Here is a 13453-nt window from a genome sequence, read left to right as displayed (position 1 = left end):
CTCAAGAGACTGCATCTCCTCCTGCATAGCTGAGATCCACTTCTCACGATCTCCAAAAACAACAGCTTAAGTGTATGTGGCTGGCTCAAGAGTATTCTCCACCTGTTCAGCACAACTAAAAGCATAATAAACCATATCACATTCCTCAATAAGGCGGACTAGAGCTCCACAACTCCTCTTTGTTCTGCGATGTGCAATGGGTTCATCTTGTGGCTGCAAGACAGGAGGTGAGTGCTGAACAGTATCATTAACATCATTACCAACAATTTCAGTTTCCTGATCATCCATGTGCTCCACCTGCACGCTAACATATTGCCTCTCCTCATCTGAACTACCTAGTATGACATCTGTAGGCAAGCTGTCATTGAACATAACAGATTCATTGAAAACAACACTCCTACTCATGAAGGTCTTATTAGTTTCAGGATTCCATAACTTATATCCTTTTACTCCTGAACCATAACCAAGAAATAGACACTTAATAGCTCTAGGCTCTAATTTTCCATTGTCAACATGAGCATAAGCAGTGCATCCAAAAACTCTCAACTGTGAATAATCAGCAGGCATACCAGACTATACCTCAATAGGAGTTTTCTTATTAAGTGGGATAGAAGGCGACCTGTTAATCAAGTAGCAGGCGGTGTTAGCAGCCTCTGCCCAAAAACGCTTGTTCATGCGAGCGTTGGACAGCATGCAACGAGCCTTGGAGATGATGGTTCTATTCATGCGCTCAGCTACACCATTCTGCTATGGAGTGTACGGGATGGTGTGATGCCTAACGATGCCTTCCTTCCTGCAGTAATCATCAAAAGCATCTGAACAAAATTCACCACCATTGTCAGTGCGAAGTACTTTTACCTCCTTTTCAGTTTGCCTTTCTATCATAACTTTCCACTCCTTAAAAGCAGCAAATATATCATCTTTATGTTTCAGGAAATAAGGCCACACTTTTCTAGAGTAATCATCAATAATGGTAAGCATATAACGAGCACCACCAAAAGAGGGCTTACGAGAAGGCCCCCACAAATCAGCATGTACATAATCAAGTATACCTTTGGTGCGATGAACTGAGGTATTGAATTTTACCCTCTTGTGCTTACCAAAAACACAATGCTCACAGAACTTCATGTTACCCTGAGTGCACCCATCCAACAGGTTCCTCTTCATCAATTCTGCTATACCAAGTTCACTCATATGTCCAAGACGCATGTGCCACAGGTTAGTCTTACTAGGTTCATCTTTAGAAACAACAGCAGCGGTAACATAACCATGTAATGTACTTCCTCTAAGGACATATAGGTTTGCAGAATTCATATCACCAATCATATAAACAAGAGAACCTTTCGATACCTTTACAACTCCACCTGAACCGGAGTATTTGTATCCTTCTGCATCAAGTGTGCTGAGAGAGATGAGATTTCTGGCCATCCCTGGTATGTGTCTCACATCTTTCAGCGTGCGTGTCATGCCATCATGAGTCTTGATCTGAACGGAGCCAATGCCCACGATCTCATGTGGGTTATCATCTCCCATGCGCACAACATCTCCATTCTGCACAGACTTATAAGAACTAAACCAATCTCTGTTAATGCAGATATGAAACGAACATGCAGTATCAAGTATCCATTCATCATGACTAGCAACACAACCAGCAAAAACGACAAGACAATCTCCTGAATCAGAGTTTTCAGCACTGGTAACAACATAGGCCTTACCATCAGATTTCCTTTTCTCCTTATTCTGCAGCTTCCAACATTCTTCAATAAAGTGATTTTTCTTTTTGCAATACTTACAGAACTTTTTACCTCTGGACTTAGAACGGCCTCTACTCTGACTCTTGTCACGATTATTGCTGTCGTTGTAGGTTCTCTGCTCAGATCTGCCTCTGACCTGCAATGCTTCGCCCTTAGAGGACGACACATCAGACTGAACCATACCTTTCATCTTCTCCCTGTTTTGGAGCGCCTCATAAACTTCCGCTAGGGTTAGTTCATCACGGCTAAAAAGTATGGTGTCACGAAAATTTGCTTATGAACTAGGCAGTGAGCATAACAGTAAAAAACCTAAATCTTCATCATCAAACTGTACCTCAATTGACACTAGGTCGGCAACGATCTCCTTGAAGACCGATATGTGGTTCAACACAGAACCACTCTCCTGCAACTTGTGCGAGAACAACTTCATCTTGATATGCATCTTACTGGTTAGATATTTAGACATGCAGATCGATTCCAGTTTGAGCCAAAGTTCTGCAGCAGTCTTTTCCTGCAACACTTCTTGCAAAATATCATTAGATAGATGAAGTTGGATCAGCGACAGAGCCTTACGATCTTTCCGCTTCTCCTCAGCGGTCCACTCAGTCGTTTTCTTCTTCCCGAAGCTCTCCAGCGCCTCATCTAGATCCGAAGTTTGCGCCAGAACAGCCCGCATCTTGACTTGCCACAGCGAGAATCTCGTCTTGTAGTCTAGCAGCGGTAGATCATACTTCATCGACGCCATCGCGAAACCCTAATATGAGAACAAGCTCTGATACCACTTGTTAGGGAACAATAGGCGAACAAACGATGAAGAACAATAGATCAATCACAGAAGACACGAGATTTAACGTGGAAAACCCTCCCAGAACAGGAGAGAAAAACCACGGGCGCCAGCCAGCAAAATTATCTTCACTATATGTGAGGTGAGCTTACATCGCCGCACGGCGGCTTACAAGAGGTATATATATATGTGGTGGAACACTAAAAGGGATGATGATCTGCTCCGCTACGGCAAAAGCTGGCCTTTATTAAGTGCAAATGAATTTGGATCACAACTCAACATTCTTCTTCTTCCCCTTGCGACGGCGTCGAGGCCGGTGCCGTTGTTCCCCTCCCCTTCCCCTTACGGTGTCGTCGGGACGCGTGGCGCGTCAGATTCGACGTCGATGTCCCTCTCCGTCTTCTTCTTCCTCACCTCGCGGCGGTGGCTGCCGGCGGCGCCGGAGCAGGTACCCCTCTTCCTTAGTTATTTGCTAATTTAACAAAAAAAATTTTTGAAAAAAAATGTGTTGTTTTGCAGAGCGGTGAGCACGCCGAAGCTGCAGCCGTATCGATGCGGCGGCGGCAGCGGTGGGAAGACGGTGGGGAGGTGGCTGAAGGAGGGAATGAGAAGAAGACGGGAGGAGACGCGTGCGCACAACGCGCAGGTCCACGCCGCCGTGTCGGTGGCAGCGGTGGCCACCACCACCGCGTCCTCCAGCAGTGGCAGGGACGACCGCACTGCGCGCACCAACATGACCATTCCGTCCGCGGCGAAGCTGTTCCCCGCCCAGTGCGTCGAGGCCGCCGAGTCCCTCGGTGCCGAGCGCGACCACCTCACCGCCGCCGTCGCCTTCACTGTCAGCGTCCGCCTCCCGGCGACATCGTCACCATCACCGCCGCCGCTGCCAATGGGGCAACGGTTCGCCCTCGCTGTTCCACCCATTCACATCATCTCCATCGAGGCACCGTGATTGATCTTGTTCTTGATATCTGAACGCAGCATTGAGAGGCGTGGCGACGGTCAAGGCGAGGGCGTTCAGGGACGTGTGGAACGTGGCCGCTGTGATCCCCGTCGAGAAGAACGCCGTCGCTGCCATCAACCACCACCAACACTACAAACACAACGCCCAGAAGCAGCAGCATCACCACCGCCACCATGGCAACGGCAGCAACACGAGCAACAGCTTCGGCGACGACGACGACGACAACAACTTCCTCACCATCTGCAGCCAAGAACTCCTCGCCCGTGGCACCGACTCCTCAAGCGCACCCGCAAAGGTAACCTACCCAAACACCATTGATCATTTGCTATTCGATTCAACAAAATCATTTCAAGTCAGCCGAAGCGCTTGGTCAACATGCCACATTCGAAGGTTTTCACTCTGTTCGATTGGCTCATGATTTTGTTTCATTTCCATTTTTGTTTCCCATTCGAAGGTTTTCATTTTGTTTTGTGGAATTTGTTGTTTCGAATCCTGTCTGCTTGCCCCTAGATCTCGAGCTGCAAAGTTTGTGCGGCCAGGAGCAGGTACACATCGGGAGTGACCGATTTACTCCTTTTGCATTTTTTTCTTGGGATGGCGGATGGATGGAGCAATGGATCTCGGCGCCCCTGACCCGAACTGAATCTAGCACACAGCAGCTCAAAAGCGATCTGCATCCCGTGGTCCAAGCTCTGATCTATGCGTGGGTGATGAGCCCGATCGAGCTTCTGTTATTCGGACTCGAAGCTCTGAATTATTTAGGGAGGTTTGAACCGCCTTCTTGCTATTTGCTGCAACCTGCAAGTTCTATAAATTTGTGTTCAGTCATATTCTTGTTCTTGACCACTTGAGTCTTCTTATGCAGTAAAGTAGCACAAATCTGTCCATGATAATCTTTTTAGTGAGTTTTCCGTTCAGGAGCTTTGATATCCTGCTCTGTTCAACAAAGCAACTAAAAATGTGCTGCTCTGTTCATAATGAATCCATCCTAGGAATTTTGGGGCTCTAGATTTCCACTATGTTGTTCTGAAAAAATGTTGGTGTGCTTGTTGCTTCTCATTCCCTCCGTCATTTATACCATATTAGTAAGTTTTGTCAGAAACATTTGATGGAGTAGCAGGTTTTTGAAAATTTCTGGTTGGACAGGGCAACTCAAATGTTTTCTTGTGTTGATTTTGTTTTTGCCATATAAGAGTAGCAATCTTTTCAAGTATTATTTGCAGGATGGTTATATGAGAATCAATCAATTGTTTTTTTTTTTACTGAAACGCCAAACTCTTCCCTTCAGCCCATCTGAACGAATTTTGCTCGTATATGGCCTTTCTGACGATATGTACGTGGTATTTTTTTTTACTGCATGTCTATAAATTTTTAGATACCCACGAGTGTATACGGTGTACCCCTGATATATCTGTGATATTACCCTAGAAAAAATAAAGAGATATCTGTGATATGTCCTGATTTTGTTGAAGAAAATGATGTAGCAAATGAAGAGCACCGGGTGATCGAGTTCGAGTGCAGCATCCATAGAGAGCATTGACATGTGAACCAAAGGGCATCGCTAGCCTCCTCACCACCGTCGCCTGCCGTCGCAACCGCTTCGCCTGACCAACGCCGCCCGTCACCGGCATTGCCTGCAAGGCTGTTGTGATTTTGGCAGAAGAGGGGGCATGGATCATGTCACTCTTCACTGTAGCTGTTATTAGGAGCAGAAAACTGAACAAGATTCAGAGATGGTTTCTAGATGTGTGTGGTGTTTATTCCTCTTTTCTTTTTTTTTTTTGTTTTATGTGTCATGTAAGAAGTGTCGTTTTGTATCTTCTTATCTTTTCCGTTGTCTCTGATTTAACTTGAGGGGTTTGGGCAATGGGAATACAGACGGACAAGCATCATCTACATTTGTAATATGTGGTGTCTGCAGGGAATCATAACTTCGTAAGTGATTTTGCTCTTCCAGTAATCATGGTTTCACTCTATTATTGACAAAAACATGGGGCGAATTCTTACAGATTTTGCCTAAAAATTGAATTCAGCATTTTTTTTCTCAAACTTGGTTATTTTGCTGAGCGGTTTCTTGATTTCTACAGGCTTGATAAAGCCTATAACTGCGGTAACTTAGCTACTCCCTCTGTTAACTAAGTCAAACGCTTTGATCATTAATTTTTTAAAAACCTTGTTTAATTTAAGTAAGATGTGAATTATATATTGTAAAAGTATTGTTCATGGTGAATCTAAAACATAGATCTTACGATTTTTAATTAAGTTGATTTTTAGGAATTAATGATAGAATATACAAGTGTTTTATTTAGAAAAAGTTAAAACAACAAGTAATTTGAAACAGACAAAAGACTTTGTTAGCATGTGAACTTTTTTAAATGTTCTTGTGTTTTTATTGTCATTACCAATAGTCTGTTTTATGTCTATTGCCTTCAATGATACCACAAGTGCAGCGCGGCGTGAGCCACGCCAGCCCATCTAGTATGAATCAAATGGTGATAGTTACCTTCTTCATCCTTAAAAAGCAGAAAATCTACACATCATTTTTGGGCACAGATATGGAGTACAATTTTTACAGAAGGAAAAGCCGATCTTTGGTAGGACACACCATTAGCAAATCATGAAAATGGTACTCGTGTACATTTTTATTTACCAAGGGAAAAGATAGTCTGTATTTCGGCATTTCCATTCTAATACACTTTTACTTATTTGCTCAAGAAACGGTAGCAACCTGAGCTGTAGCCGCGAGCAGAAATCAGAGTAGATAGCTCTTGAGTATAGTTATGTGGTTTTTGCTTTTGCCAAGGCCTTCTTCCGCTGGGCGATCAAGTAGCGAAACAAGCGTGGATATACTGCACTCATCCAAATGAAATAACAACGCAGTGTGTTATCAAATCCTAATTGTTTTCATTTCAGAAATTCCTACAGCTACCTTAAAAAAAATACTCCCTCCGTCCTTTAATATATTACGTCATTGACTTTTTACATTATGTTTGGTCATTTGTCTTATTCGAAAAATTTAAGTAAATATTTTTCTTGATTTAACACTAAATGAAATTTAAGCATTATTTATATTTTTAAGATTTACATAAAATTTTTGAATAAAACGAATGATCAAAACTTGTAACAAAAATTAACGGCATCATATATTAAAGGACCGAGGGAGTACTAGGTTGTAGCATCAATTACTAAATGAAGTACAATCCCATGGAAACACTACCTGGGGCATACAAAACCATGAAAAAGATAGAGGCATAGAAGTAGTTGAAGGAGAAATTCCATTTGTTGGGCATCCTAAGGCAGTATTTCCCAGATGCCTGATATTGCTCATGCAAAAGAAAAGAGCATTTAAACAAGATTTGTTATGAAATGGAGGCAGAGATCTTCCTTTCTAAGTTATTTAAGTTACCTTCATGAAAGGAAGAACAATGTAGACTAGGCCAACCTCACTAACCGTACCAACAGGAAGGCATACTATGAAGGTGCTGTACCTGCAAAGTAATCAGTATGGAAGTAACAGCAGCATACTTTTAAGAGAATTCGCTGAAGTTTATGCTACATATTATGATTTGTTTACGACTAGAGCCAACCTAAGCCATAAGAGCCAGGAAGGTGTAAATCCAAATGACTCCTTCATGCCATAGAAACAATATCTGGTAACCTGCAAGGAATTAGTAATTTTTTGTCTAAAAAGTCATGCTCTGAAGTGAAGAAAATTTCATAATATTTGTTCAACTAAGCTCAACACAGGAACTTTCAAAGCTTGGGATTTTCTTTCAGGAACTTCAACAACTACTGTCATTTCAAGAAGCAGAACTATAATAAAATTGCATCCGAAATCCATGATCTTCCAAGTGAGTAATTTGGTGAGAAGTTTTAGGAAGTAACATATACCTCAGTGATGCACCAGCTTATGAGCAAGGAGGTAACAAAAATATGAGTGTGTGTCTGCAAAACATGTGGACAGTGATTCACCGATATTGTTTATAAATAAAACAATTACTTGATTAGAAGTTAAATACATGAAATAGGAATCTAGGAAAAGAACACTATTTTGTCCTTCTCCATGATGTAATTGCATCAGCTTCATTACTTAAGCAATTTCTGTAGCTTCGGTTTGTCCAATGCCTACTTAGAGTCATTTTGATCATAAATGAAAGTATGGGATATGTTCTAATAGCTGCAACATTACCTAACATCTATGTTTCATCATTCTAAGAAGTGCTTTCTAATCCAAAACTTGTTTTTTAAGATATAAACCTTCTTATAACTTGGAGTAAGGTCCTGATATTACCTCAGGGAAGCTCCACAAGATGCCCCAGATCATGAACAACCTTCCAGTGATTTGTGGAATAGTAGAAGACACTGGAGACCTCACCAACCCTTTTTAACAACTCAGATTACAGTAATAAGTAATATTTTTTGGGGGAAATAATTGAGTCTAACAGGACACTTCCTTTCTCTCCTTAGGTAGAAGTTAACAAGACGATTTTCTCAAAATTGAAACTTCTCTTGATTATTCAAATGCCAGGCTATTGCTAGTATCATAATGATTTCAAGTGATTGAAAAAGAGGCTAGAGGATACATATTACATTGCATAAATGTGAAAGTAGAATTTTATTGTGCACATACCCTATGTTGTGCAGATACCAGAAATTACCGTCTACCACGATCTAATTCAGTATGATAAATGTATATACTTTCGGATGTGTTGTAGTTTTGGTAAATGCATATAATTTCAGAATATATACATTTATGAAAACTACAGCATATCTTTTGTTGAGAACATACCAGAAATTACCATCTACCATGATCTAATTCAGTATGAAAAACTAAAAAACAACATCAAGGTAACCGTTAGGCCTAAGTGTTTACATGACTAACAATTTTCACCATCCAGAGCTCCCAGATTCTAATTAGCCTTTTAGGCTCAATCACATATCATTTTTAATCCCTTCTTTTTGCAGTAGAAGGTTAAAATGAAATTTAATGTAGTACCCCATGTTGAGGTTTTGTCATCGACACATATATGTTTTTCTGCAAAAAAAAAAAAACAAAGTATTGGGAAGAAAATAAGACTTATTTTCTTTATAAAGAAAGAGGATATCTCACCTACAATGGAGTGAAGAATCTGCACTACCAGCATCACCATCACCAGGCAAACAGCAAAACATAAAAAGTTTAGCGCCTCTCAATCTCCATGAGCAATGAAACAAAAAAAAGTTGTACAGCTGCATTCAAATTTACAGTTTTACTACAACAAAGGCAACAAGAGAAAAAAAAACAAACCTCCATGATGGCAGCAGTCTGCGCGAACAGCAGATGCTGCTCTACGGCAGCATAGACGGCCTCATATCCGTTCTCCAACAATGCCAATATCATGGACCACGACACCTGAACCCTGCATGATCCAAATCAAAGATCCTCGATCAAAACAACACCCTGTGTACAATCCAAGAATTGGCCAGCAAACAAAGATGCTAGAAGTGAGATCGATATTCATACACAAGTCAACAAACAGCAGGCAGTAGAACTGACCATCCGATGAAGACAATCCAGTTGTAGAAAGAGAGGTAGAGCCTCCGCATCACTGACGCATTCCCTGCCATTGCAGAGATATGCGAGATCGAGGAAGACGTCGGGATGGTGGCTAATGGCTTTGACCGGGATACTCTGTTCCACCAATCGATGTGCGAGAGCATCACACTGTCGCAGCATCAGAAGCACCAAAATATACAAGTTTGAGCATATCTTATAGAAGCTTTCTCCGGGCACGATTTGATTAATAACCATATAATTAGGATCAAATCAGATTAGCAGCGCACAGTTGGCAGTTAATGCTACTGCAACAGCCAGCTACCCCGCCATCCATGTGATTAAGACATTTCGTCACAACAAACACTATTAAAAATGTTTGTACAAGACCCTCCGTAGATTATAAATGGACCTGAAAAATCGAGAGGACATTTTCGCATACGGCTTCTTAAGAGGCTCGCATGCAAAAATGAGCTCATCTGGCGTGGCGGGTGGCCGGCTAGGGTTTCGGCTTTTTTTTTGAATGTTTATTTTTTTTCGCCGAAAATATTTTCGCATGCGGTTGGCTAAGGTGACCGCATGCGAAAATCCCGTTTTTACATGTGGTTGCGCTACCTGTATGAGAAAATGATGATTTTCATAGATATTTTCACACATGCGGGTCGACCAATCACATGCGAAAATTGATTTTTTACTGTTTGGGAAAATCGATTTTGCAGCAGTGAAAGAAAGGCAGAACATAATAGATACATCAGCCGTTGTTTCTCATTGTGCCTTTTCTTTTCTCGTTTCCATTTTTCGCCTGCGTAAATGTAAGCCATATTATACTCGTAACTAGGTGGCAGAAAAAGTTTGTTATCTGAGAGGTCACAAGCTTGATTCAAAGGTCATGTTTTTTTAATCAGTCTTTGAAAAAGAAGTTCCTTTACTATATTCTCAAGAACAGAATCACAGAAAAAACACGTATAGCTTTCTGCTCAAGGAAAAAGTATAAAGAAGCAGCTCAATAGCATGTATGCATCGAGGTCCAGTTAACATCAACAACCACCGTAAGTGATAACATATATAGAGATGTACTTCTGAAGAACAGTTCACATTAACAACTTCCCAATATCGAACTACTAACACTGTTCATCTAAGTAATGTGTGAAGTGTTAAAAAAGTGGCTTCAACTAACTGGAAAGCAGGATAATTTGTGCATGATATGATCACAAAAGCGAACATACTGAGAAGTGAGAACTACAGAGACCAAATCCATGCGCATGTTTCTTTATAAGAGATTGAGAGATTTACCAAGAAGAAAGTTCCCATAAAGTTTATGCACAATCCTCACCCCATGCAACTAACTACAATTGTTAACATTGATAAGGAAAGTGGAGCCAACATACTCCTTCCGTTCCAATTTATAGGATGTCCTCTTTTTTCTGAAAAGTTAAACTTGATAACTTTTTTTAAGAATAAACTTGATAACTTTTGACTAATAATCATACCAATCATATCTATATATCTATAGTAAGTGTTATGCATGCTATATCATTAGTTTCATATTCTAAAGTACTTTCATATGATGCTAATTTCATATTTGTTGGAAACAAAATATGGAATAAATTAATGGTCAAAGTATATCACTGAAGACTATGTAAAAAAATATAGGCCTTATAATTTAGAACGGAGGAAGTATTAGGAAGAATAAGAATAAGAACATGTTACCTACAACGGAGTGAAGAAACTTCAATGCCAGCAACACCATCGGCAGGAAAACACAAAAATGTTTTTTTAATAAGAAAAAACAAAAAGTTTAATTGCTCACAATCTTTATGTGCGATAAATAAAAAAATATTATATTATTTTCTCGAATACGCAAGAGATCTACATATCATTCCACTAAAAGAGAAAGAAAGTGGTGGGTGAAACCCTCCACCAAGATCTTACAACACCAAACTCAAAAACACAAATACACGCCTACGTCTCATTGAATTGACTATCATGTCAGCATTTTTGATGATATGACAAAAAAATAATAATGAAGAGGTGAAATGAGTTTCATCTAGATGAACCAATGTCTACACTGTTTCCGATACGATTTGCCCCTTGCATGTACTACCTATGAAATAACAAAAATAAAACCATGCATTGTATGAGTTATTCAATCATCAATTAAATGCCTTGTTGCTTATGTGGCATCCTTGGAAACATAAAAATGGTCTAAATAACATTGCTTTCGTACATCTTTATTGTGAGAGCACAGGGGGCAAAAATGCTCCAAGAACAGATCTAAGTTCTTCAGACAAAATATATGATGCTCCATAACTTCTGCTGCTTTACGTCGGAAGGCCATTCTCATTCAACAGCCAACTATATGGCTTAAACTATCTGTAAAAATGTTACACATTTCAGCAATTGGATGGACCGATGGATAAGAGTAAGGAAGAAATCAATAATGACTCATCTAAAAACAAGAAAAAAAAATCAAGAATGATCAGATACATTTGGCTCCATTCACTGATCTGGCCCCATTTCATCACATCATTTTCATAACAGTTACTGTATATCAATATGGTAAATCAAATGGTGACAGTAGCCTTCTTCATCCTTGAAAAGCAGAACATCTAAACATCATTTTTCAGCATCTATATGGAATATGGAGTACAATTTTATTTACAGATGGAAACGGTCATCTTTGGTAGAACACACCATTAGCAAGCCATGAGAATGGTAATCGCATACATTCTTACTTACTAAGGGAAAATATAATCCTCGTATAATTGTATTTTAGCATTTCCATTCTAGTACTGATCAACTCGGCATATCATTCGTTCATGGTCGACTAGATCGCCATTGACACCCAGGAGATGCATATTCTTCATTCTTTTTCACCCTTTCCCAACAAATGTTTGACGCAAAATGTAGTGGACCATGAAGGTATAATGATAACGACTTTGTGAATTTGATCGGAATTGGTAGTTTGACATCATTACTGTCGATGTCCCTAACACACATGTTGTGTTGTTGATGTCGCGATACATAAGGAATTGGAACAGGAGCAAGGGCAAATTGACATGAGAAATGGGGAGCTTAAGTGAAAAATAAAATGAAACAGAATTCTTTTGTAGCAAAATCTATGTGACAATGCGAAAAGCTTCTGAGCCTCCCAAGAGATGCATGCCATTACCCCTAGATAGTTTTGTAGCAGGATCGAACACAGAAAGTCAACCACAAGAGAAAATGGCGAGGGCATTCGACCGGCCAAAGTGTACCACTGCGCGACTCTGTGTGGCCGATCCATTGATCTCGACGAAAATGGAATGCTGCCTTGCCCTGCTGCCGATGGCCACATGGCCCTGGGCCATTACATAGGGTTTGCCCGTATGGTGGCTCCATTACTGGATGCAGCAGCATACGAATGAATATACAATACTGTTTTTTTCCCAGTGCCACCCATTCTCGATGTAAAATCCTCGCACATGATCTGTGTAGTGTGCATGCTAGGAAACTGAATAGAATGAAGAGATAGCAGGGGTTATTTCATTTGCCAGATAAATGGCCTCGGATAAATGGACAGAGGAAGCAAGCCTTGCATGGTGATCGGTATAAATAGGAGTGGAATGTGAATAAAATAATAGAAGTATCATAATAGGTAGGTGGCTCTCATAAGTTTCTTTTTTATAGAGAGTCAATTCAGAAGTAAGAAAGGGAGGTACATAACTCAAACAATAACCTTAGGTCAGAGAAAGAAAATTAAACCATGAGTAAATTTAGTAAACCTACATTTATCAAACAACCATAAAACTATATAAATTTAAAGTTGTATATTACAAAAACTACATATTTAGAAATAAATTAATCATTAAACTATACATTTAACATTGGGTATTGCAAAACTCTAAATTTAATAATAAAGTTATCAAACAACTAACGTATCATAGGCTAACGATGAGCAGGTGCGGACGCCACAACGTTCATGGGTATTCAGCTGAATACCCATTTTTTTACAAAGTAGCTATACCCCATATCATCAAGTGTAATCAACAGGTGCTAGGTTCGATTCCTAGCTTCGTTCTCGTTTTTTCCCGATTATTCAATCCTGTTTTTGGATTTTTCTTCCATAAGCTCACAATATTTTTTAAGCATACATCGATTATATTTCAAAATCATGTTAACCCAACAAGACAAATGTTTTCATTCAATATTTTTCTATAGTTTATAACTTTTCTAATTAAGAAATAGTATTTGCATTGATGATATTAACCATATTTTTTAAAAAACAAATTCACCGTGTAAATTTTTGAATACCCACCTTCGAAATCCTGCATCCGCCACTGACGATGAGCCTAGGGCTTCAGCCAACAACCCAAAGTTGTTGGGTTGTGGCTTCAGCATTGGCTTGGCAACAGTACGAGAGAGTCTAAATGTGCAGT

General features: G+C 40.0%; 2 protein-coding genes across 4 annotated transcripts; one reads left to right on the top strand and one right to left on the bottom strand.

The window, feature by feature from the left end:
- Window positions 1-724: 724 nt before the first annotated feature.
- LOC127782333 (uncharacterized) lies at window positions 725-5401 on the top strand. Of its 3 annotated transcripts, XM_052309494.1 has the most exons (5): window positions 725-2986; window positions 3058-3438; window positions 3520-3797; window positions 4013-4268; window positions 4987-5401. In XM_052309494.1, exons 1-5 carry the CDS (start codon window positions 2796-2798, stop codon window positions 4991-4993), a joined length of 1113 nt encoding a protein of 370 aa, XP_052165454.1. In that variant the 5' UTR covers window positions 725-2795; the 3' UTR covers window positions 4994-5401. The 3 variants fall into 3 exon arrangements, with proteins under 3 accessions (XP_052165454.1, XP_052165455.1, XP_052165453.1); XM_052309495.1 differs by lacking the exon at window positions 4013-4268; XM_052309493.1 differs by having other exon boundaries at window positions 4013-5401.
- Window positions 5402-5863: 462 nt separating this feature from the next.
- On the bottom strand, window positions 5864-9252 carry LOC127782558 (very-long-chain (3R)-3-hydroxyacyl-CoA dehydratase PASTICCINO 2A-like). The gene is made up of 9 exons (XM_052309818.1): window positions 9039-9252; window positions 8790-8901; window positions 8613-8631; window positions 7794-7882; window positions 7394-7447; window positions 7090-7160; window positions 6909-6990; window positions 6720-6816; window positions 5864-6351 (listed from the first exon to the last, which is right to left on the bottom strand). The coding sequence occupies exons 1-9, from the start codon at window positions 9200-9202 to the stop codon at window positions 6281-6283; spliced, it is 759 nt and encodes a 252-aa protein (XP_052165778.1). The 5' UTR covers window positions 9203-9252; the 3' UTR covers window positions 5864-6280.
- Window positions 9253-13453: the final 4201 nt, after the last annotated feature.

This window comes from Oryza glaberrima, chromosome 8, assembly GCF_000147395.1.
Source record: "Oryza glaberrima chromosome 8, OglaRS2, whole genome shotgun sequence".
Taxonomy (NCBI): domain Eukaryota; kingdom Viridiplantae; phylum Streptophyta; class Magnoliopsida; order Poales; family Poaceae; genus Oryza; species Oryza glaberrima.
This window is presented reverse-complemented; position numbering and strand designations above follow the sequence as displayed.

Excerpts from the sequence above, each read along its gene's own strand:
- LOC127782558 (XM_052309818.1), bottom strand. The coding sequence starts at position 9,202 with ATGCTCTCGCACATCGATTGGTGGAACAGAGTATCCCGGTCAAAGCCA. Across the intron at positions 7,161-7,393 it reads TAAGCTGGTGCATCACTGAG|GTTACCAGATATTGTTTCTA; the intron begins GTATATGTTACT and ends AATTCCTTGCAG. Across the intron at positions 6,817-6,908 it reads TTGTTCTTCCTTTCATGAAG|GCATCTGGGAAATACTGCCT; the intron begins GTAACTTAAATA and ends GAGCAATATCAG.
- LOC127782333 (XM_052309493.1), top strand. The coding sequence starts at position 2,796 with ATGAATTTGGATCACAACTCAACATTCTTCTTCTTCCCCTTGCGACGG. Across the intron at positions 3,439-3,519 it reads CCGCTGCCAATGGGGCAACG|CATTGAGAGGCGTGGCGACG; the intron begins GTTCGCCCTCGC and ends ATCTGAACGCAG. Across the intron at positions 3,798-4,012 it reads CCTCAAGCGCACCCGCAAAG|ATCTCGAGCTGCAAAGTTTG; the intron begins GTAACCTACCCA and ends GCTTGCCCCTAG.